Genomic DNA, 25,227 nt, shown 5'->3' on the forward strand with positions numbered 1-25,227 from the left:
CCAGAAGACATTTTTCCCCTTTCTCTCCACATTTCAGAAGATTAAATTTTTAACTTTGCCATGCTGTGCTGGGGGAGAGGGTCAAATTCTGCTCTCTGATATCCCCTCCAGATACACCTCTGCCAATCTCGGGGAGAACGAATATATAATACAACAGCATGAAGCAGGACATGCAGAGTACCCTTCGTTCTCACTGAAGTCAATGACTAAATCATCAACTGGTCCAAAATAAGGCAGCTCCACTGAAGTCATTATAGCTATGCTGGTCCACAGCAGTTGAAAATTGGGCCATAATGTTCCCAATGCTTCAAATTTCAGACTTATCCAAGTGATATTCTCTCTTCAGTGAGGCTCCCTCATGTAAATGAAGGATTTGTTGTATCAGGTGATCTGGGACTCATTCTTCATTGCCTTGTACTTGGCATTTCCCTGTTCACCTTTGTATTCTGCACAGGCACAGATGGCTGTTCAAGGTGTCAGTGGCCAGAGGGCAGTCCCCTCTGCCTAACTTCAATGGGAACCTGTGGGTATTCTGCATTTCTTAGGCCCTTACAATATTGAAACCACCTCTAGAATGGCTGGCTGTTAGTTTGCCTGACTTCGTCCTTGAGAGGGACTCAGTGTTGCTGTTCCACTGAAACCAATGGGCTTAACTCCCCTCAAGGAGGATCTCATGCCACATTGCTGGGTCCCTAGTCAGCTCACAAAGCGTAACAAAAACTGCATATACACAAAGACGGCCAGTGGTGGGCAACCATCTTACTATTATCAGTTGAGAAGCCCCTACATTCACTGCCAAAGTTGTGCTTGTGTTATCATGCAAGGAAATATGTTCACATTATTTTTTAAGGCCTGTGTTAAATGCCCAACAAGTAATTTAAGTGCTACAATGCACACATTGAGGCCACGTACCAAGCACTAAGGAGGAATAACAGCAAATGAAATGTACTCTCAGCCTTCTATAAACATTTTCCCCAAAGTCTTCTACACTCTGTTGCTGATATGCTGCTTCTCAGCGTAAAGGAAGAACACTTAAATATTTATCCTATTTAAGACAGCGTAAAGGACCCTATTCAAGCATTTTGGGTAGCCTTTGATTTTACTGCTGTGGGGTCTTGAATATATTTATTCCACAAACAGATTTTGAAGTAAACAAGCTACTGGCAAACCTGTCATACCATAGGCGAGAACTCTCCAAACAAATTTTTGTATTTTAACATTTGTAGCTATGTAATCTCTAAAGGCCAAACGTTGTGGGAGGGTGAGTATCCTGATTGGGTTCCAAGGGAGGTGAGGGCTTTATACATATCTCACACAATCGGGTCCAGTAGAAACCAGATTTGTCCCCACACTCATGCTTCTGGAGACACTAATTAAAGTTGCCGTAGAAATGTGCTACTTTCATTCTCAGCTCAGGAACTCTCCTCCCCAGCTCTTCCCATCTGGCCTTTTTAAAGGAAATAACTTAAAACATATAAATATTGGTAGCTTGCGGGATTGCTTTTCATGCCAAGGCTACAAAAGGTGAAATAATCCTTGAGCCTTGTTCAAATGAGCCTAGAAAGGCTTGTCACAGTTCAGATGTCTTGCAGCTTGCAAGAATGCAGAAAGTCCTCAACAAGAGAGCCTGTGCGGCAACATTTCATGTCAGAAACGACACATGGGTTTCAGGAAAATGCACACAATGCAAGTGGTGCCCTCCCCAGTATAGAAAGCTTTTGGTCATTGTGTCAATAGTGAAGAGAACTAGATGGGCACACAAGTTGTGTTACAGTTGTAATTAAACCCCCTTGTGGTTTTTCCCTTAACAACTCTGCACTGCACTGGTGCTTGAACATGGAACATTTTATAGCAATTGAACATAAAAACTCATACTCCAAAGCCTATTCAAAATGCTATGTAACAAGCAGAGGCATTTTGCCTTGTTGTTCTGACTCTCCAACTCAAGCACTCCCATTCTCTTCTAACAGTCTGGTCTGCCTCTTAGTGTTGCAAGGAAATGAAATCAAATGACCACTCTTAAAAATAGCCATTTTAGCAATTACATCCTGTAGGTGTAACTGCTTGAAAAGAAGTTGCACCCTGAGAAACCAGTGATCCCCCTTGTCATGGTGATATTTTTATAGGCTTTCCATTCTTATCATACTGGTAAACAAGCATTTTGATGCAGTGAGAATTGGCAGGGGAAATCCAAGGGCTGCTAGTTATTGAAAAGTTATGGTTTGTATAGAACTGCACAGGTTGTTTCTGACACTTAAAGAAAGCTTTCAGTGTCGCAGCTGCCATTGTGCGAAATCTCTTGCTAATAAAACAGTAGAGGAAGAAATTAATTGCAGTGTTCAACAATGCTAGCATATTAGCAATGTCCGACACAATATGTACCAACCAGCTGTTGTTTATAGGTGATACATAGAGGTGATACAATATCATGATTATTCTTGGTGCCCAAAGTATGGCAAAAATGGAAGTTATAGTAAACAAAATGGCTGTCGTTTTCCCTGTGGAGTATCCTCTCAGTCTGAAATTGCATTTTCGTCTGAGCTTGTACACAATGATTGAATTCAGAATGAAGAAAATCGAGCACGGCACTAAGTAAACGGTAAAACAGTGGATCCAGATGAGGACATGATGTACAGATGTGCTTATGTAGTCTTCAATCCAAATATTGGGCCACCAGTAGTAGGGGATGCTGGTCAGAAAGCAGGTGATATAAACGCTTACAATGACTTTTCGAGTACGAGCTGGGTAGGAGACTGTGTGATACTTAAGTGGGTGGCATACTGCTATATATCTATCAATTGTTAGTGGCACAGTAATCCAAATGGATGTATGAATGGAAGAAAATTCCAAGACCTCAATTATTTTGTCCAGTACCTGAGGCATCTGCTTATTCAAGATGAAGTCCTCCATCAAAAAATCGACAAAGACAATGAAGAAGAGTACCAGTATGTCGGCAGCCGCTAGAGCTAGGAGATAGTTATAGGAGGACTTCTGTCTGCGAGCCACCAACTGTGAGAGGATGATGACAGTCAAGATGTTTGCTGTGGAGACAGAAAAGTTTGGTTAGGCTCATCAGAGGCAAAGGGAGCCTTTTGAATATACATTTTGTACTGTAGCAACATTTCAAGCACTCTGGAACACAACTAATTTTATTAAAGTCCAAAAAAAGCAAAAGCAGAAATCTTATGTTGAATCTTTCAACAAGATGCAGCCCTGAAAAGTCCACATGGATAATGATCCTTACCGTGGGATCAACTGTGATTTTGATGATGTGCCCACACAGGGGGGGAGATGATCACAAATCCAGGCAAGCAGGGAAAGGGCAGACCCTTCGCTCCACACCCACCATTGCTCAGGGGCAAAGCACTGGATGGCAATGTACTACCAATACAGGCCACCAGTAACCTATTTTTCTCCCAGGAAGCAGGTGAGGATCTCTGAGTTGCACACTGCCTCCTGGTACTGGTGCTGTGGCAGATTATGCTTCCTCACTTTTCTTGGGGTTGAATACTGACCCAGCCCTGTATCAATGTGTCAGGCCACTGCCTATATTGAAGGGACAATGACTGTTGTGTAGTAGAACTAGCCTTTGGAAGAAAATATTCTCTTCAATCTTTTTTGATAAAAAATTAATTAAAATATCCACTTTCAAAACTTTCTATTAATACCCCTAGACCATTTTTGTATTTTTATACTTTTGTTTTTTCACATATCCTTTCCTTCTGTTTCTCCTCTTCAGTGACAGAATGGAAAGGCAGAATAGGGGGGGAGGAGAGAAGGAAAGGGACTCAGTTCCAGCTTGCTGACCCTGACCCCATTCACGACCTGTATGTCTGTGTATTTGAACTTGAAGCAGAAGGAGCAGATCTCAAACTGGCCATCAGTTGGTTATCTGAACTAATAAGCTTGGGCTGCGGTTTTGAGAAATGAATCCCCTGAATTCTCACTGGGAGCAGGATGTGGTGCTCAGTATTTTGCAGGAAGGTCTTAACACTGCCTCGAATCAGGTCTCTGAACATCTCAGCCTGTAGTAACAGGCCTGTTTTGCTTGCTTTCCACTTGTGGTCCATATGTGCTTCAACACTCCCAGATTAATCTATTCTCCAACACCTTTTTTGCTTATCCAGAGAGGATCTCTGCAAATGCAAAACCTTACAGGTTAAGAGTGTATCTGTTGTAGCTTCTAGAGTACCCCCTTAGCTGTGAAGGATCCAAGACTGGTTAAACAAATGTTTGCACTTGAGTAAGCACTCTGAAATGCATATGATTTGACTCAACTCGACTAAAAAAAAAATCCCATATGCTTCCTGCAAACTCTATCTGAGTGAGGATTTTAGCAGCAGTTCCCCGGTCATCGTACAGTAAGCCCATTCCCCAAACTGCCAAAAAGGACAGCACATTGCTCAAATAACCCACACAGTAAGTCAGGAAAATAACAAAGAGCTGCATAAATACACTTTCCCTTCTCACAGTTAGTCTTTAAGGACACAGTTAATACTAACATGCATACATATCTTGCTGAATCAGGGCCCAAGGTATTTGGGATTCAGGTTGTATGCAGGCCATAGGCCTTGACAAACAAATTCTCCTTGATTGAGTCTTGTATTGGAATTTTCTCAGAATCACATTAGTGGTTTTGTTGAGTGGATGATATGAAATACAATATAATCATTTACTTAGTAACAATAGATATAAATATCATTACCAAGGTACAGCAGAAAATTGCCAGTGGTACAACACTTCAGCTATTCAGCAATAGTTTTTCACTGCCTTGCACAGCATAGGGTGATAGAGGCATTGGAGACCGCAACTGGTAGGTCTTATTGAATTACCTTTCCCAGCCCACTACCAAAGCTGAATTGTTCCCTGCTGTATGCTTAAGTACTCTAAGTGTCTAGTGCTTGGTGAAATGGGTGAAAATGATATTCAGACAAAGAGCTACATTGTCAGCACTCCCAGAAGCCCACTCCTTGCACTATTCTGATAGGTCACCTTTGTATAAAAAATGATCCATGGCAAAGCAAGACAAGGTGCTAGGACATGAGAGACGCATTTTGAGAGGCCATGTTCTAAGTCCCCGGATCCCTGCAGGCAAATATCGATTGATTGCAGTGCCCTTTACCTCAGCAGAACATATGGAGATTGCAGTGTTGGGTTGTGTGAGAAAGTAACAGATTGTGGATTCAAGTTTACTTGAATGGTTTGCTTGAAAGGAGTGGTGCATGGCTCTTGCCATGTACTTCCTGACTACCGGTGAATAAGACTGTCCAGATTTTGAAGGGCCTGGCCATTGCTGTGGGGTGACACATTTGGCTGTAAGCCCCCATTATTTACAGCACCACAATATTTTGTCTCTTCAAACCTCTGAGGGCTTGGAGAAGAGCCATCCACCTGAAGCTTCGAGAGATGATATTGGTGGGTTGTGCAACTGGAAAAAATGGCAGAATTAAATTAATCCCCTTAGGAGGATCTTTGAGATAGAGTCTCTGGGGTCCCCTGACATTCAGCAGCAACAGTGTCCAAGAGGACTTTGCTCCTTTTTGCATGGTTGCTCTTCCATCTGGACTAGTTCAGACTAGAATAAGACAATGCATGTTGTTAGGAATTGCATGTGAACACCACTCAGAAACCTCAGACTGTGTGGTGTGACCCCTTGCTTACTCAGCCAAGCTCTTGCTGGCAATAAATTACAGCTCTCCTCCATAGTCTGTTCTGGCTTTCAACTAGTTTCAGATGACGCCAGCACTAAACTCTGGGTGCCGACAGAAGTGCAGCTCTCCGCTGTAACTGAGAACACTTTGCAGGACATGTTCTGAGTCGCAGCGATCTCCTGGACCAAACAGAAGTTCACTGCTGGTTCCATGGTGGAGAGAAATCTAGCTGCTGGGTGCAGGTTGCAGCCAGTTCCCCCTAGCAAAGGCCCCTCCTCCCTGCTGAAAACAACATGGGAGGGGGGAAAGGGATCAGAGGGAGCTCTCTAGGGGTTCCCAAGCTGGGCCCAAACTGAACTCCATCCACTCCCTTTCCCCCCTCCCATTCTGAAAACAGCTTGGAAGCTGGCAGACAGAAGTTACAGAAGACGCTGTTTTGAAACATCTGCATCTGACCCCTCAAGCAATGAGGGTTAAGATTTTTGCCCTATTGTCCATTTTTGAAGTGGTCTGCAGCCATGCACTTGTGTTTGGTCATGGCTATAGACCATTGTCTGTGGCCAGAGGGGGGCAAAAATTGTCACTTCTGTCGGCACCCCTCTGATGAACTGGCAGGGTAGAGAGAGAAGTGGTCCTGGCTTACCTTCATGTTGATTGTTGGTTCCCATGCAGACTTGGGGCAGTGGAAATTTCTCTGAGTCCTGTTTACTGCGTCAAAGGCAATCCTACCATACAGTTTCCTACAAAGCCTGAGGTTTGTAAGTAGGTTCAGGAGAGAATTTCAGCCATAACTATGATGCTTAGCCACCCATGCAGCTGCACAGGGGGAGATGAGGCCCAAGGAGTTCAGAGGCTGGACATAAGGACAAACCTTCTGTGCTCTCTTTGAGCATTGCAAGGCTACTAACACTGGGAGCTAGACAACTAGGGAACAAGTGGTAAGGTGGATTCTGGACTTTGGAAAAGACTGGATGGTGACATCTCTCGTGACAGCTCAAGAAACTGGGTCCAGTCAGGTCCATCGTCACCTCCTCTACTTTCCCTGGAAGGCATAATGGATCCCTTGATTTTCTTGCTTTCGTGGATTATAGTCATAGTTCAAATAATCTTTATGCATGGTCTGGGGAGGGGGATTCATAGAAGTGTTTCAGTTACCTATTATCCCAACAGGGGAGTTTAAAGATTGCCAGTTGTGTGCCTCTAAGCAGGAAATAGATAGGGCTGTTTCATTTGCAAAGAGTATTCTGGATGAAACCATCAGATTGCTGTGAAACACTATTTCTATTTTAAGTGGATAGTGATGTTCTGTGAATAAGGCACTCTATATGGTTCAATATTTCAGTATCATTATCTAGCTAAATGAAGTAGCAATGATGCTTGCTGTGTGACAATCCATAAGGTCACTGAATATAATGGATGCCTTTTACTGCATATGATTGTTGTTAAAATCCATACAAAATATCTATAAAACTGTTCTTTAGGTCAAGCATTACAATTACCTGAATTTCACGTGGGAAAGCTACTGCTATGAACATTTAAATATAATCCCTTTTAAAAATTTTTGAACCTTGATTTTCTTTCACTTTATTGCTATGTCCTTTGTATATGGAAAGTTGTGAGTACTTGCATGCAAAGTATTAAAAGTATACCATGAAGCACAGTGAAGTTTTGGCTTGATAGGCATAGGTAATCTACTGTAAAACATTAAAAACTAGATGGCTATCCTGTCCAACAGCCAAAGTGGACTGTGGTTACTATTATGAAACCCTTTGCAAACACCTACCAGAGATTTGAGTTTATGTTTTGCTCTTTATTTCTGTGGCAACTGTGGTAATTGTTGGCAACTGGTAAATTTTGCTATTAGCTATAGAATTACCTAAGGAGCTACACAGGAGAAGCCATTCTGGAAAGGAAAACTAATTAAATCTCTACTTGTTAATGATAAAAACTTTTTTAAATGACATGTCCAAGTACAGTTTAGGCTTAGTTGTCAGATAAGATAGCTATGTAGTCCTGATTTTATTCTGCAGCTTCAGTGCTACAGTGTCAATAGTGATCCAGTGAAAGCAATATGTACCAAATTCAAACTAGGTGCAAGTGGGAGCAAATTGTGTGCCTGCTTGTGGGAATTTGTACTTCTCTTTGTTTGCAAGGACTTAAGGTCCAGGGCTTTTTGACACTAGTCCAGACTTGTCAGATGCCCCATTTAAGAGAGAGTCTAAAAGATGTAATCAATGGAGTACACCTTTCCTTTTTGCCCTCAGGAAACACCCCTGAGAACTGATTAAAAAGGCTAATATGTTTATTGTCCTATTGTTTTCAGCACCAGTGAATGGAATACACATGCACCCATGGCAAGGAAGAGCCACTTAAATTGTACCATCTCTGTATGTACTACCTCTTGCCAGATGCCACAGTGGTAGGTAGTGATTTGTAGAGCAAGTATTAGAGGAAGATGGTATACTCCAGATCAGGACTGCAGGGAGGGTGCGAAGATATACATGCTGAAAAAAGAAATGGGGCAGCAGCCAGGCTTTTGCATGACTTTACAGTCAACAAATTTCAGCTCTTCATGGAAAAGCTCTAAAGCGACCTATGTTGACTCACCATCAGATCAGATTTGGGGGTGAAAGTAACATTAGAGACAGAGAAGACTTAGGTGCCTGCTAAGGAGACTCCCTATCCCATTACTCCACCCACAAATGTGCATTGTGCAGGTACAACTGAAATAGTGACTATCGACCTGAAGAACTGCAGTACAAACCTGCACTTGCTAATTGTGTGTGCATAGATTAATCAGGGTTTCAGAACTGATTCTGATAATGGAGAACGGCTGGCAATCTCTTTTCCTTGTATCATTTGCTTGTTCTAAAGTGAGGTACTGGGCATAACTAACTAATCAGAGCCAGAGAGATTTTAACCAAGTAGCATGCTGTGGGAGCCAATGATCCATTTCTTCAGCTGTTCAAGGGCATTTACAAGTTTAATGGTGTTGGGAGACTGCTGGCCAGCATTCATTTTCAGCCTCATTGACCAATCAGTGGATCTAGGGTTTTAAGTGCAGCTTTGTACAGTAACTTATCTGGCAGACAGGGAGTAGTTATGTTTTCATTTACAGAGAGTGGCCTTTTTGACCATATAGGCTGCCTGCAGACATTAAAATAACCAAGAAAACAACCAAACAAACAAAAACTCGGGGCCTTACTTTAAACTCAGTGCACTCCTGTACCAAGCCTAGAAGAGGCATTGTGTTAGTTGAACCTGGCTCACCCAACATCTGTATAGATTGGGTGCTTTAGTGGGGCTACTTTGGTGCTTTTGTGTAATAGCTGATTGAGTGAGCTTTAGCTGAAAGTGCCAAAAAGCCCTGCTGAAGCGCCCAGTCTCTCCAGATGCTGTGGAGCTGGGTTGAAGTAACACGCTGCTGCTTCTAGTAAAGTGCGTTGTTTTGGGGGGTTTTGGCGGGTGGGAGAGGGTGTTTTTTTTTTAATGTCTGCAAGCAACCTTTATAAGTAAATGAAGAAAAATGCATGTAGTGTATCTATGCATAATACAGCATAGGCTTGATTCTCACCAGTGATATGACTATGATGTGGAGATGCATTCTGGCCTAAAATGTAGCTCTTATGCTACAGGCCTAAGTGGATGGGAAGTGTAGTATTACACTGCCTTAGGACATCACTTGACCCCCTTACTCAGAGGTACATTTTCTCCAGAGCTACTCATTGAGTGTGTCTACACAAGACACAGTAGCACGTCACAGCACAAACAGTGCTAATACCCTAATGCACAGTATTATTAGCCTACTGCACAGTAGCGTCACTAAAATGTTGTGCACCAGCGCTACTGCTCAGTAATGCTGGTTACTGCACATTGATTTAGTACTTAATTTATACAAATACTAAACTTAATGTGCAGTAACTAGGGTGCCTTAATGAATGTATGGCTATGCCCATTCTGTATGGTCATCCCTACCCCCTTCTCATCATCCTGCTCCCAAGAGGAAACTGTCCCTGTAATCACTAGGACACAGGCATTGCCAGGGATGCTATTGCAACTGGCCCCTGGATGCTATGTGGGATCTGTATAACAATAAGAGGCAAGCAAGAAGCTGTGCTCTTCTAGTCCTCCCCATACTGGAGGTACCTTGAAGAAGGCTATGCTACAAAAATACAGTCCCTATACCTATAAAATTCTGTGTGCCCTCAGCTTCCCATTAAAAGTCATTGATTTCAGAGGTGTGGCTCCTCATATACACCAGACCAAGTGAGATGTAAATCCGGGCTGGTGTCTTCATTGGAAATGTAGGGCACATTGCTCCTCAGGGAGGCACTCAACACCTTTAAGATTAGGCCCATGATTTAGAGATGGCCACAAGGAAATAAATAAGTAGGCTTCAAAAAACCCTAGGGCACTGAAGGCAGGGTGCTAAAAATATATTTATCTTTATTTTTAAATCTGTCACAATGACCACTGTATAGCTCGCCAATTTTATGTGTGTCCATTATTTTAATGAGATGGTTTTTGATGTGTCCTAAAAACTTACATGAAAAAGGGGAAGGAAATGAGCCTCATGGGTGCACTGTCATCAAGCATTTTTATGGCTGCCTGATCAAAGCTGAAATGGAATGGAGGGTGGTGTGCCACTTCAATTAAAACTACAGTGTGGAAGTGCTTCAAGGGAACACTTCGAGGTACCTAAGCCAATGAAGGATAAAAAGTTCCCACTTCAGGTGCTCAAGAACTAGCCTCATATTTTGAATACCAAAGTGGTCTAATGGTTCTCCTAATGAAAACCATTAATAAATGGAAGGGCAGGACTTCCAGTAGTGTGGAAGTCTCTGTTTACAAATCCTGGGCCTAACTTGTTCACAATTTACATGACTAGGGAGTGAATTAAAAACTATATAATGTCCTCAGGATTTTACGTATACCTACAATAAAGATATTTAATGTGAGGTCTACCACATTTTTGTTCACAAATCTGGACTCCCCGTATTGCTCGTACAGGACAAATGCATCAAGGAGTGAACAGTTATTCATGGCATGTCCAAACTAGGTGGTGGTGTTAGCTAATGCCAAATAACTGACAATCCATTAACTCAAGTTAACAAAATATCCCTGGAATACAAACCTTAGTTAACAGACTGAGTTGTCTTTGATGATTAAGAATGGAGAAGTTAACCAGGTATAATTTTGCAGAGCTACATGTGTAGGAAGGGCCCCGCATTGTGTGGAGCAACAATTCTGGATATGGAAATTTCGAACAGTAATTTTCAGTGGCCTTTCCACCATCTGAACATAGACGTGAAACTTGTTTGGTCCTCCATAATTACAAGTTGTCCCAGGCTTTACCTCTACTCTTCCCTCCATCTTCTCCTCTGCAGCACCATACCTGCCCTATAAACAGACTAGAGGTAGGGATTAATGAAAGTATTGCACTGATACTTGACAGTACCCTTCTGCTTCAGAAAGGCAGGGGCAGAGCACCCCTGAATTGATGCTTTTTTGACCATTTGAGATCTGCATTTATTCTAGGGGAAGCTCAGCGAAGTGTGTACAGGGGCGCTTCACAAGGTTAACTTATGTGGCTGCATCTGTATCTCTTCTCTCTGGGCGAGAACGTACAAACCCCTATGCCTACGAGGCTGCATATGAGTTCATAATCCCATTGCTCAAGAGCAGCAGAGGACTGTACAGTTGCTACTCAGCAGTCATTTAGTACTTGCATAACCAAGTACTAAATGGCTAGGGACAGAAGTTACACATAAACTGGTTTAGGTGATCAGAAACTGGTTTAAACCTGTAACAGACCAGAAGTTCAGTGCACATAAACCAGTTTCAAAATAGCTGAAACTGGTTTAAGATAAACCTGGTTGAATGTAGTATCAGACTTGACTGATTTAGGTCAAACCAGTGTGTAAAACTTCTGTCCCAGCCCGCTTCCTGGTTCAAGCTAAATCACAGTCCCTCAGCATCCCAGCATGCTTTCCAGTGCTGGGTTGGGCTGGGCTGTCTGCTCCAGCAAAGAAGGGTTGGGCTGCGGGGAGGCAGGAAATGCCGCCCCCCTCTCCCCCAGCAAACTCTGACTGGGGGCTGGGGCCGGTGGGGGGGAGGGGGGGTTAAATTTCCTCTTCCCTGAGTACAGAGCTGCCCTGCTAAAAACTTCTTACTGCTGACTGTGACTGTGAACTACAAATCCCAGAGGTACCTGCAAGCAGGAAGAGGAAGTGATAAACAACTCTGTAGAGTCCAGCTGCTGTAATTTTGGACTGCAAATCCCAGAGACCTCAGAGGCAGCAGGAAGAGGAAGTGAACACACAGCCTATGCTGGCTGTGTGCCAGAGTCATGCTCTTGTGCCCCTTGGCTCCTGGTCTGAGCCAGGAGCCAAGGCATGTGGCTGCATTCCCTGAAACAAAAGTGAATGTCTGTCCAGTTATTTCTCAGTTTAATCTCTGCAGCTTAGACTAACCTGCAAAAACTGAATTGATTCAGCCTTGGGCTTTTTGACTGCTTGTACTTGGCCCAGGACTGTGCAGTAGTGTCCCCACAGTTTTTTTCTGACACTACTGTGCAGTAGCTCATTAGTACTGTGCAATAGCGTTGCATCACGGTTAGTGCCCCCCAGTGCTACTGTACAGTAGCAATGAGCTATTGTGCACTGGTGTCTCATGTAGATGTGGCGAGTCAGGCCCTCTTTCTCTTCCACTGGGGATCAGCAGGAGAAAGATTCTAGAAGAGTCTGTCTGAAAGAGGGGTGGCAATGCCTTTGGGGAAGGAGGGCTTTGCACCTGCCTGCTGAATGCTGGGTTGGTTCCAGGTCAGGAAATCTTCCTGGTCTGCTTGTTTTGCTTACGGTAAATTGTTTTGACTTATGTCGATGAAGACTGGCTCTTGCTGGCTTATTTCTGCTGACTCATCCCTTCTTTTACTGAGAGGAGCAAAAAGAGATGAAGAGAGGGAGCATTAAAAAGCTTAGGAGTGGGAGGTGGGAAAAGGAGTGGAGAGAGATGCCTGGTGTTTCAAAATATCCTCCACTCCCAGAACTGCTCCTGGGGGCTCTACAGATCATTGTCCACTTAACATGAAAACTGACTCTGCTCTGTATTCTTGCACTACAGTCATTTCCAGGAAAAAGCCCTCTAGAGCTTTTTTTTTTTTTTTTACTTTGCCCCTCAGATGTGAGTTTTAGCAAGTCTCTGCATTTTGCATCCTGCCAAGCTTTCAGTGTAGTGTGCATCATTATAATTGCAGCACTGACACCACCACTCCCTGCTCAGTTGTTGACCTGTCAAAACAGCGCACAGGATTTTTCAGTCCCTCTTCCTCCCTCCCCCCCTTGCCTCCCGCCTCCCACCAAGTGGGCACTTGTGTGCTGGAGTTCCAGGCTACGTTTGATGCACGGCGAAGTCCCCTTCTGAAATAACATGGATTCTGCCCACTGATTTCCATGCCAGTGACCTTGTCTTCCAAATGACGGCTCAGCAGATGCTTTCCCCAGACATAATGACTGGACTAAACGTCTCTAATACGCGTTCCTTCCTGTTGCCATTTTTGTGCAGGAAGATTGCTATGGATCTAATTTTTTCTTATCATATTTTTTCCTTAAAGAACAGGCAGTTATTTCACCCTATAAAGTAACTCATTTTACGTGCCTGAGGAGCAATTATGTCCCTCTGTAGGCACAGTGCTACCTAATGCACTATAATGTCTCGCAGCATCTCATTGTCATCTAATGGTCCAAGCATTTATTTTACTTTTATGAAAGTCACAAGTTCCTACCTCCACCCCCTGCTACACTCAAGCAGTTTACTATATGCTAGTTTTGGGCCCAGTCCAGCATTCACTGAAGTCAGTGGAAAGATGGGCACTGAGTAAAATGGATGTGGGGTCAGGCCCTTTTAGAGCATAGTAAGTATTTGCTGTGTAAGCTCCATTTGGCGAACGATAGTGGATGTGTGTTCTTTCTTCCTGGTTGGAACAGCACATCTCTCTTCTCTCACCTGCACTGCAAATCTCCCTGTAGAATTTCTGTGGTGCAGGTGTGTTGCTATGAAAGAAGGTACAATAAGATCAAATGTCATTTATTCAAGAAATATTCCCTGTAGCATGAAACCCATGTGACAACTGCAAAAGAACACGCTAGGGAATCTTTGAGCCCACCATACTTTCCGTGCACACAGCAAATGGTCTCAGTAGCTGCCCTCTGCAGGTTTTTTTGGTCTATGGAAAGTTGTCCTTACCAGCCAGAGAGAATCCGGAATGGAGGATGGCGCAAATTTTGGCCTGTGTGCTCCTAGGTCAAACACACTCTTTAACTACTGCTCTCTATGTACATCTGCCCACTGCCTGCTTCAGTATTCCCTGTGTACTACCTGCTATGAATGACGTTGACAAAACTGTGGGCAGTGTTTGTCACAAGAAGTGTCATTCTCCATTGCCAAATACCCAGCCAAGTTTTCTCCTCCCTCTCCCGCTCCCCAAACTAGGAGAGGGGCTGTCCTGTGAAAACTCTGGGCCTAATCCTACTTCCCGCTGTTGTCATACCCGCATTGTGTCTGCCATTCTGGAGTTGATTCATCTGCAAGGCCTATCCAAGGCTGCTTCTCAATCTTAAACTGGCCTCATTCTAGTTTCACCAGTTTGTACCTTGTGTGAGGAACAAATAAGAGCATAGATAGTTGGAAGGGGATGGTGTTAACTTGTCCTCAAAGCAGTCAGTCGAGGAAAGGAGCTCCTTGAAGAGTCTGCATCACCCAGGACTTTGTGTCAAGGGTGCTATATTGGACCTTTACTGAGGGTGCCTTTGTGAACCTCACTTACAAGTGTTTTCATTGTTACAGGAAGTAATTGAAACTTAGCACAGTTAATCCCTGGGAGTGACCCAGTGCAAGCAATGGACAACCAGAGCAGAGAGATACCAAAGGCCATGCAAATAGGAGAGCCCCAGAGTTTGCTTATGTTCTCTGCATGAGAGTAGAAGTGGCAATAGCCCCCTGAAAGCCCCTGCTATTGCTCCAGACACAGATCTAAGAAAAGCTGATGCTTCCTTTTCCACTCTGTCTGTGGGTACAGGGCACAACTGATAAGGGAAAGCCATTACCTCTAAGTCGACACCACTGGTGCTATATGCTTCAGTGAGGTGGAAATTGGAGTTCAAGCCAGATAGACACCTTGAGGTGGTGGTGCTGCTGCTGCTTCTGCCTGGGGTCTAGTGCTTCTGAGGCTCTGGCATATTAAGGGCGGAGATATCTTGCATGGCTCTTTCACTAGAGAAGAGACTGAGTAGCAACTTGGAGCTTGCTCTTTGTTTCTTTACCCCACTAACCACCTCTCTGACTGAATCAGAGCAATTTCCTCCCTCCCCCACAACACCTTCTCTGATATTTTCTCTCTCTCTTTCTCTCCCTTTTATTAAGGCTTTCTCATCAAATGGAGAACCACTTCCACTGAACCTTCCCACAGCCCCCACTGCACCTGCCAGCCAACTAAAGGGAAACTCTAGACATGCTCATTGGCAGCACAGAGTGACAAGGGGCAATGTCCTTAAGGTGCCACACTTTCAAATGACCAAGCTGCTGAATTCGCCACCATTTTCAGCCACTTTCCTGTGCCCTGTACCTGCAGGACATGCATTCAGCTTCTTGCCTTCTTCACTGTAAAGCTGAATTCTCCTGGTTCAGGGCCTCTACATTCACCTCTTGCTCCCGGCAATGAGATTATAAACTTATATGCAGCCTTGTAGGGATAGGGGTTTCTAGGTTCTCACCCAAAGAGAGCAGTTCACAGAAGTATATAGCAGGAAATAGGAATGTATCCCTCAGCCAACCTATGTTTAGAAAGCCTTCACTCAAGGCTCAACTTTAGCTTTAAAGCACAACCCTATGCTGGAAAAGGAGTACAGTAACCCTGCTCTGGGGTACCTGGATGCTAGGGCAGCACCTCAATTGCCAAACCTTTAATGTATGCCACTTGCATTCCACTGGCCAAGGCGCGTGGCGGGGTCACAGCTCCCTCTCCTCACTGCCCTCCTTGGGGCCCCAGGGACCTTGAACCACTGCACCCTAAATGCAGGAGCCATATAACTGCTAGAAATGGAGCCCTTTGCATCCTCTCTGTCCTCTGCAGCCTCCGTGCAAAGCTGTCTTCCTGTGGAAATCAGACCAAAAAGCTACAATAACAATAACAGTAAGATGCTTTTCCCCACTCTATTGAAATTCCTAGTGAGACACTAACCTTTAGCACTTTACAAAGGAGTGTGTAACACGCCATGTACATCCCTCCCACCAAAATACTCAGAAGCAAACTACCCCAATCTCGTGGCGCTCAAGGAACTTTATCACCCAGGCAAAGAGGCTCCTTACCCTATCCATTGTATATGGTAACAATGTTTCCGAGGGACAGAGCAGCTTGGAACAGAAGAGTCTCTGTCCAGTAGCATTTTTGACCTGTGCCATATCCCAGATAAAACTTGGCTGTGTGAGTCCCTCCCAAATCCTGCCAGCCTGTTCTCATCTCCCTGAAGTACCCGAATGAAATTAATGAATTTCCTATGCACTCAGCATACTGTACACGTACAGTCCACTTGGGTGGTAATGCCAATGTTATCCTCAGATAACACACACTGAACAAGCTGAGCCAAATATTTCCCTGATGGAAATCCACTGAACTTGTTGGAGTTGCATCAGGGACTGTTTTGGCTCATTACATTAGTTTTTACTATTGTCGATGCCATTGCTGCTAATCAAATGGATGTATGATCCCCTGAGAAATTCACTTCACCATTGCTAATTTGTACCATGCACAGACTTTAACTATATTCCTGGGATACTTGTGGAGGTCCGTAGCTAGAATGCATTATACTTTTGCAGTTGTAACAGCATATGCAGAATACTCATTACCTGATTTCCTTGTCTGTGCATGAAGGATTTTCCTAGTATTAGAGAGATGCAAAGGAAGATTTTGCAGCTTGTTGCTGCTATTTCACCTCTTACTCGTGTATAGTTAAGGTATTCTGAGTCAGTTCCTAGTGGGCAAAGGCCAATATCAGGATGCCCCATGGTAACGCTATTGAGAACCACAGCATAGAGGCCAACAAGTAAGTGAGTAGGGAAGTGGCACCTTTTCACCCGTGCTAATAGGGTTCATCCAGGCCCAAACTGGAACACAGTGATGCTGCATAGCAGAGAAGCCTGGTTGGGCTCTGCAGGTTTTGTGGCTACAGACAGGGCTTAACTTTCCAGCTCTCTTACCCATTAGCCAGACTTCAAAATTTAATTATGAAGAGGGGAGAAAGCTTCCCAGTGAATATCCATTCACATGCTGAATAATAATTGTGTGTGCATCAGAGCCATTGCTCAGAGACATGGCTCTGTGCACGTCTGATTAAAAACTTATTAAGAATTAATTGCTTGAAGAATATAATTTCTAAGCCATAGTAGTTAAGGTGAAAAAAGCATTAAGAAACAGCTCACACATTATCTGCCAGTGCTGCTTGCCACTTACTGCTTTAAGTGCATATTCAACTTTGTACTGCAACAGTCTTGAGAAATAAGAAAGCTCCAACTCCCCCCTTCCCTCTTTTTTCCCTCTATTCTTGTTTGTTGGGAAGTATCATTGTTAAACAGATTTTTAAGCAGCAGTTTTGAAGGCATGAAGCTTATCTGCTGGATTGACAGCTCTGAAGATCTCTTTATCCACAGCCTAGGTGCAGCAAGACAGGCTTAGTGCAAACTTCTCTTTGCTTGGTGACTTGAAATGCCCGCCTCTGGGAGGGAGAGTCTCCCCCGCCTGCTCAGCCCTTGACCTCTGCTGAGACAAGAATCCCAGCCGGGCTCAGGCGTGGCAATGGTGGGAGTTGTGCTGTGGATGCCCGTCTGTGCCCTAAAGGTACTGAACCCTTAGACTCTTCCACTGACACCTCACCCCAGATTTAACAAAGTTGAGTGTCAGCCCCTTTTCTCTGGGTTCCCACCACATCTGTTCTCTTTACCCCTTCTGGGTCTGGCAGCTTGTTTTCTGGCTAGCCAGGGTCCAGGCTATACTCTGAGGATGACCTTCTGGGTCGGGCACCTGCCCTTGATGCAGTCCGGAGAAGAGTTGTTCTTGACTTCAGCAGGAGAAAGAGCGAGTCCCTGGACTTGCTGGTTCCCCGAACCCAGCTAGACTTTCTCTGGCTGCAAACACGGCAGGGATGGTCTCCTGAAGCAGGATGGCTCTCTAGCCGGCCAGCCGCTTCAGTGGAAACCCCCTCGGGGGCAGGTTCCTTCCTGATCTCTTTTCTCCCGGGGAGCTGCACTGCCAGCACCCCGCAGGACCTTGACAGCGACCGGTTCTGATTAGTCCTCACCTGGGCAAGAGAGGGGCATCGTGCCCCACTACCAGCCTCAGGCAGCACCACTGTATCCTAAAATGACCAAGCTGATTATTTTGGAAACTTCCCGACCATCTGAGGCTTTGCGTATCAAGTTCAGCACCGGTGCCCCAGCCGGTGGGAGCTATCGCAGCCCAGGTGCTGGAAGCAGAGGGGCAGCCCGAGAAGCAGCCTTCGCCCGCGCCGCCGGGGCCAAGCCGCCGCCGGACTTCCCGCTCGCTCCCTCTTTCACCCGGCCGCTCAGAGCGGGCCCGGCGGCGGGCTCGGGGCTGGGACCCCGCGCCGCCCGCCCGGGCGCTCGCAGCTCGGTGGGAGTCGGGGGCGGCACTCACCCGGCAGCCCGAGGCAGAGCAGCAGGCTGTAGTAGACGACCGGCGCGTAGCCCAAGCCGCAGCCATTGCCGAGGTGCGCGAGCAGCGAGCCGTTGTGCAGGTGGACGTGGTTGTGCTCCATGGGCTCGCAGCGCCCGGGCGCCCGGCGCCGCCGCCGCCGCCGCCGCGTCCCCCGCGCCTCACCGCGCCGCGCCGCGCCGCTGCAGGGAGCCCGCCCGGCCGCCGGCAGCGCACGGGGCCACGCGCCGGCTCCGGCTCCGGCTCCGGCTCCGGCGGCGCGGGGAGGCGGCGGCGCGGGGAGGAGGGGGCGCCCGGGGGAGGGGCGATGTGGCCGGCGGGGGGCGCCGCGCCCCGCGCCCGCCTTTGTCGGCGGGGGCTGGCGCCGGCCGGGAGCCCCCGGCCCGCGCTCGGCCCGAGGCGGCGGCGGCTGGCTGGCTTCCCGCCGCCCCCCGAGGGCCCTGCTCTCACCGCGCTGCCCCCCGGCCGCTCGCGGGCCCCTCTCCATCCCCTCCTGCCTGCGGGATGGAGGGGCCCTTCCCCGAGGGGCTCTTCATCCCCTTCGCTCTCTGGGATGTTTCCCTCCCTAGGGGCCCTCCATCCCCCTCTCTGGGACATTTCCCTGGGGGGCCCTTCATCCCCTTCTCTCTCCGGGATGTTTCCCCTTGAGGGACCCTCCATCTCCTTCTCCGGGACGTTTCCCAAGGGGCTCTTCATCCCCTTGTCTCTGGGACATTTCCCCCCCAAGAGGCCCTCCATCTCCTTCTCCGGGACCTTTCCCTGAGCAGCTCTCCATCCCCTTCTTTCTCTGGGATGTTTCTCCATCCCTCCTCTCTCCCACTCGATCTTTCACGCTGTCCCCTTGCCCTCTGCTTGCCTCGAAGCCCTCCCCGGCGTCTCCACCTCATGGCGTGGGTAGCACGAGACTGGATTTCAGACAAAGCCCCAGTGCCCTCCCAGTGCCCTGCTGGCCTCCGAGCCGTGCCACAGAGCTTTGCTCAGGACCAAGGACTCGATCCAGTCTGCGAGAGTCTGGAAGGGTTGGTTGTTTACTACAGTTCACCCCAGGGCTTGGGGACCCCCTATCCAGAGCCAGCAGTCCTCTTGGTGAGCTCCACTCCAGCACCCCCCAGCATGGGCAGGTGCTTTAGGTGGCTTTCCGAATGGACGGGGGTCCCTTTTATAGGAGAATGCCTAGAGAGGGGAGCTTATTTAAACCGGTGGCATAAATCAGTTCACTTTTTTTCTGAAAAAGCAAGCAGTATTTGCTACCAATCTGTCTGCCTGCCCAGCCCCAGCCCTGAGTTATGAATTGGAACAGTCTGCAGAAGAGGTAATAAATCCCCAAATCAGGATACACACCTATAAAATGGAAATGCCAGCTCCAGCTTAATTATAGTGTCGCTGGTCTCCCGACATGGCTGAAATACAGGCGGCCCTGCTTGGCAGCACTGAAATACACAGTTTACTCTGAGGAGTTAGGGAAGTGTGTGTAATTCTTGTGCAGCACAGCAACGAGGAGCGCTTGAAAAATCATCTGTGCCATCCCCTTGTGTTGCGTGCTCAGTTCATACCACGTTTGGTTCCCTGCACATGTGTAAGACAGTGACCTGCATGTGGTACCCTGTTTAATGAATAAAGTTCTTGGTTTTATGTTTGATAGGTAAGATGTGCACAGTATAGTAAGTTGTGGAAAAGTCGTGGCTGTGAGTAGGCCAGATGATCCTGTATTGGGACGTTTGTAGAAGAGGTGAGGTCAGCTGGTTACTTGAGTGCAGAGCATCTTTTCTTTTGGAGAAATTAACATTTTGATCCACCAAAGCATTTAGGACCCAGTCCAGTGTTCATCAAACTCAATAAAAAGAACTCCACCTGTTTCACTGGACGTTAGATGAGACCTAAGAACATGGTTATGGTTAAGTGTGGGAATAGCTTCACTGAAGTCAATAGAATTACAAGCTTCAGTAAAATTAAGCCAAGTGCTATAAGGGACTGGGGCCAGGAAGCCTCCTGACGGGGGGTCGGGGGGCTCCGCATCGTGGAAGATCAAATTTTAACTCTGTAAATATTTGCTGCGTTTTGATTGATTGAACCAATGTGGCAGTTCACAATGAACTGTAATGCATGCCTAATGCAGGTTTGCAATATTACTGAATTAGTGGAAGAGTGGTAATAATAAGCCAGGGGTGCCAGGAGCTTTACAAAACTCCAGGGGGAAAGACAGCAAGGGTACAAGCCTCAGCGGTGAGCTTGCATGGTTTTTACATAAAGTTATTGGATAATTGGTAGGGCTGTGTGAAGCTTCAGTCCCTGATCTGATTCAGCAGAGATTTGGCCTCATTCGGTGGCCCAATCTCCAAATTCAAACTGAATCAAAGGACACTTTAATTTCTGTGAATCGAATTGGAACGCTTCAAATTGATTCAGAGAGATTCAGGGAGATTTGGAGATTCAGCCATAGACACAGCTTTTAATGCTTTTTCTACATACCTCAAGGTACCAGGCGGCTCGTGATTGGTGTGATGCTGGGGCGCATGGAGCATCCCACAGAAGTGCGGGGGGGTCCTCAGCGTGCTCAGCAGCAGACCTGGAAGCGGACCAGAAACACTTCTGGTCCACTTCCAGGTCCACCGGGGAGCACGCTGGGGGATCCCCCCACACCCCTCTGGCTCGGCAACTGGTGCCTCCGGGATCCCCCTGTGGCCGATTGCCAAGGCGGGGAGGTGGGGCACGGCAGGACCTCCCTGCGCGCTTCTCAGCAGACCCGGAAGTGGGCCAGAAGTTCTTCCAGCCCGCTTCCGGGTTTGCCGCCGAGCACGTGGAGGGCCTCCCCACACTCCTGTGGGACACTTCATCCACCCCATCATCGCACCAATCACAAGCCACGCCTGGTACCTCAAGATATGTAGAAAAAACATGTAAAGCTTGTGTCTATGTCCAAATCGCTGATTCTCCGAATTAGCATTAAATCTTCAGATTGAGATTCAGCCAAATCAAATCGGGGCAGTGATCCGAATCAACGAATTGAATCACTGTCCCTGATTCGGGCTGAATCCGAATCAAATAGGGCCCGTGTCGCACACCCCTAATAACTGGTGATTCCCTCAATGTTTTCAAGAAGTGTTTTAACTTCAGTTTGATGGCATAAGGGATAATTAGCTAATTTCTGCTCTGTCAGTGACTTAAATATGTAAGATGCTTTGTGTGGAGGGCAGTTGCGTGATTTTAGTGGTATTACTGGTAAAGATACTCGCACATAAATCTTTAATGCTGTCAGACCTATTTGACTACATAAAAAGTACCATCAAGTTTCACGCGTTCAAAAACGGGGGAGAAGAGCCATTTTCCCTTTACTCTTTCAGTTAACATTGTTGTGGGTGTAACTTGGAACAGAAGTAGGTTAACATTTTTTGTGTGATTTTTTTAAAGTTGGTTGTGTCCCTTTTAATGAGGGATCTTGGGAATGGGCTTACTCCCATTAACTGCAGAATTACTTGAAAAAGAGAGCCAAGTGTCTACGGTTATAAAATATAAAGCCTCGTGAATATAGCCCTGCCTGTTTTTATCCAGATTTGCATTTAAAAATCCTTGTAAAATAAATGTAACTTTTTCTTTCACTACCACAATAGGGTGAATAGGGGAGAGCAGTTTCTTATTAGCTGCAGAAAAGGAAGAGGTGGTTCCTGGAATCTTCTCTTATAGGAATAATATATCAGAAGAGACTGAAAAGCATGACTCACCATTTCAAGTGTAAACTAGGTTTATCAGCAAAGAACTGTACAAAAGGAGAGGATGACAATGGCATAATGTCTGGGCAGTGCTGCGAGAAGCTTGACACATTACAGTTCCTCCCTCTCTTGAGTCTGCTTACAACCTTTCTTAACTCACAACACCACAAGATCCCATCAAATCTAGAAGCCAGGGAAATTAATTCATTCTTCCATTCCCCATTGTGGTTTTGTCCCTGTTCTGTCTAACCCAGTTTTAAATGTCCCAAGCAATAGAGCTTCCCTTGAGAGTCCCTTTTGATAGTAACATTTGTTTCTTCAGAGCTAATGCTGGCCCTAGTGCACGATATAGATTGTTAACTGTGGGTAGGGAGACAGAGGGAGGACTCTTCACCCATCCTCTTACCTGGCTGCTCCCTGGGGTGCTACTGCAGCCACACAGCCAGAGCAGTGCCGGTATGTGAAGTGTCTGTGTTTCAACCCGTATGTGAGGAATAATCCAAATTCTCACAGCCACAGTTCAGTGGTCCTTTCCTCCAGCCTGCTCTAGCTCACCCACCAACATACTCCACTTATTATGGTAGAGGGAGGCTCACAAGGTTTTCATTGTTCCTATGCTCGGATTTCTGGAGTCTCAGAATCCAAATTCCTGGAGTCCAATGCTCACCAGGACACAACGCCAAACCAAGTTGGTAGCTGTCAGGTCCATCAGCAGCCTGAATTGGTGCTTTGAATTGTTCCCAGTGCCTGTGGACAGACCTAGTAATGTACTGTTTTAAAAGGGGAAAGAGACTTACAACTTGGGAGCAAACTTCAGCTAAACCAGTGTAACTGAATAGATTTTAAGTTAGAGTGGGTTAGTTCTGGTTATAGGAGGGGGCAGTTGCATCTGTTTAGCAGGACTCTATATAAAGCATTATAATCTAAATCTGAAATAATGGCTTTGTCTTTCCACACCCTGCAACTCACTGTTTTGGCTCCTGGCGTGCATTGTTCATTGCTACATTTTACCACATTTTATAGTGTGCAAAGAGCTCCTGGTGAGCGAGATCCTCAGCTGGTGGGATCGACAGTAGCTTCATCCAGGTCGTGTACATGGAATTGCTCTGGAATGAGTCAGAATGAGAAGTTCTCCACGTGTGTACGAGTTTGGGGAGATCAATCCCCCCTCTGCCCCCCCCCCCCCACTGCTTTTTTGGTCTAAGCTTTGTTACGTCAGCTTGACATTGCTCTATTTTTCTTGCTCCTGCAGATATCCTGTAACAGAATCTGGAAGTGAACAAATTGGCGACACTCAAAACCAGCCGTGGCGTCTGTTTGTGCTGCAGGATGCTTGTGTAAAAAAAACAAACCAAAAAACTCCCTTGCAATTTCCAAAGGAACAACATTTGAGCAGGCCAGGGAACCTCCACTCAGAGGAGCCTGCCCTGTGATGGCTCCCTTCAGTTTAGGCATAAAAAAGTTGCTGAGTCTAGAATCCTACAGTTATTGCTAATAATCAGGCACACGCTCAGACACTGAATGACATTGATTCTGCTTTCCCAAAGAACGGCTTGTTCTTCATACGACACATTAGATAAGAGATGGATGAACTTAGCTTTTAACATTGTGAAGCCACTTGAACTTTGCGAGGTTCCCATTTTTCAAAGGAATGGAGCCTTACCCTTAAACTGACAAGCCCCGATCCCGAGGGAAGAGAGCGTGAATGACAATTTCATCACACACGCACTCCTCCCGTCAGTCAGGATGTGCAGCGAGGGCAGCGATGGCACCAAGAGGAAAGGGCAACTGACTCTTTTTGGAACTAACAAAATGCTGGGCAGCGTGGGTGAGGCTGTGGCATGAGCAATGAGCCTCAGAGGACACCAATCCTCTGAGTAGATGTAGGAGACTGGGAGAGAGGATTGAGAGGAAGCACAGGAGGAATCTGAAAGAAAGAGAGATTTGGAGGCAAAGCAAAAAGAGGCCAGCAACTGTGAGAGGCAAAAGGGCCTGGAGGTAAGAGAACAGGATTACAGCTGCCTCACAAAGTAAAGGAGCAGCTGGGGGGATCCATCTCGGAAGCGCTGTACAGGAGATGCTGCTGTGAGTCTGAGCTTTCATAGATTATATTTTGTTTCCTTCGCTCTCAGATGGCTGGGTGGTAGTCCTTGGCTGCAGTGAAATCTGTGCACCCTCCTTCAGCAATATCATGTCTTAACCATTGGTGCAATCGAGTGCTGTTCTACAACACCCATGTTAAAAAGTCATCAGGCAGACCTCTGTTGGTCCTTAAAGGCCGAAATAGTACCTCCCCTGTCATCTTAGGAAATTCATCAACAAGAAAGAATGGTTTTACTGGTTCTGAATAAGTTCCATTTCAAAGGGAAAGAAGCAGGTTTGGGCCTTTTCTAACGTGTGAATTTGACCCTGTGTTACTGGTTAGCACTGAGGAAAGTGAGGGAAGGCCACTACTGTAGACTCTGTATTTATCATAGCTCTTCTGGCTTATATAGCCCTTGCTGGCTATCAGCCCGGGAGTGGGCCAGTTAGCCAGGTTTCCCCCACCTTTGACCTCCTATCTTTTTAGGTATGTGCTGCAAAAGGGAGGAAGGAAAGCTCTATTTTGTGTGTGTGAGCCATTAGGTGACAGTCTGGACTTTCTGAGTGTGATTTTCAGGCACGTTGAAATTGTACAGCAAACAATTTGTCAAGGTAAACAAATCACCCTGCCAGCTGGCATTGGTGGTTGTAGTGTAATATTCTCCTAACAAATCAGAGTATGCAGTGGAAGGGCATTAAGTGGTTCAAGAAACGCTTGGTATCTTGCTGGTGATCTGACTCCAGCTGACTTCCTACCCCTTGGGCAGCAGGCTGGACCCAATGATCTCACGAGGTCCCTTCCAGCCCTAATGTCTATGAAAGGAAATTAGCCCCCTACACATTTCCCAATAGAGGTGAAAGATTTCCTATGGAGCACAAGGGGTGCATCTACACATGCATTAAAATGCTTTTCCTAATGTGTTAGTCCCTCCAATATGAGGTATTAAATAAATGTGCATTAGGCTGCATTAATGCATAGTAGCACAAGCACATGCTTTTTAGGTGACACTTAATGTGCTGTAGCCTATTCTACTGCACATTAGCGTATTAGCACAGTTTTCTA

General features: G+C 46.1%; 1 protein-coding gene across 1 annotated transcript; it reads right to left on the reverse strand.

Annotated features, from left to right (window-relative positions):
- Positions 1-1,916: 1,916 nt before the first annotated feature.
- On the reverse strand, positions 1,917-2,974 carry GPR139 (G protein-coupled receptor 139). Its single transcript, XM_090023782.1, has one exon. The coding sequence runs from the start codon at positions 2,908-2,910 to the stop codon at positions 2,107-2,109; it is 804 nt and encodes a 267-aa protein (XP_089879908.1). The 5' UTR covers positions 2,911-2,974; the 3' UTR covers positions 1,917-2,106.
- Between the last annotated feature and the right edge of the window lie 22,253 nt (positions 2,975-25,227).

This window comes from Crocodylus siamensis, chromosome 12, assembly GCF_052110815.1.
Source record: "Crocodylus siamensis isolate JL-2025a chromosome 12, ASM5211081v1, whole genome shotgun sequence".
Lineage (NCBI taxonomy): Eukaryota > Metazoa > Chordata > Crocodylia > Crocodylidae > Crocodylus > Crocodylus siamensis.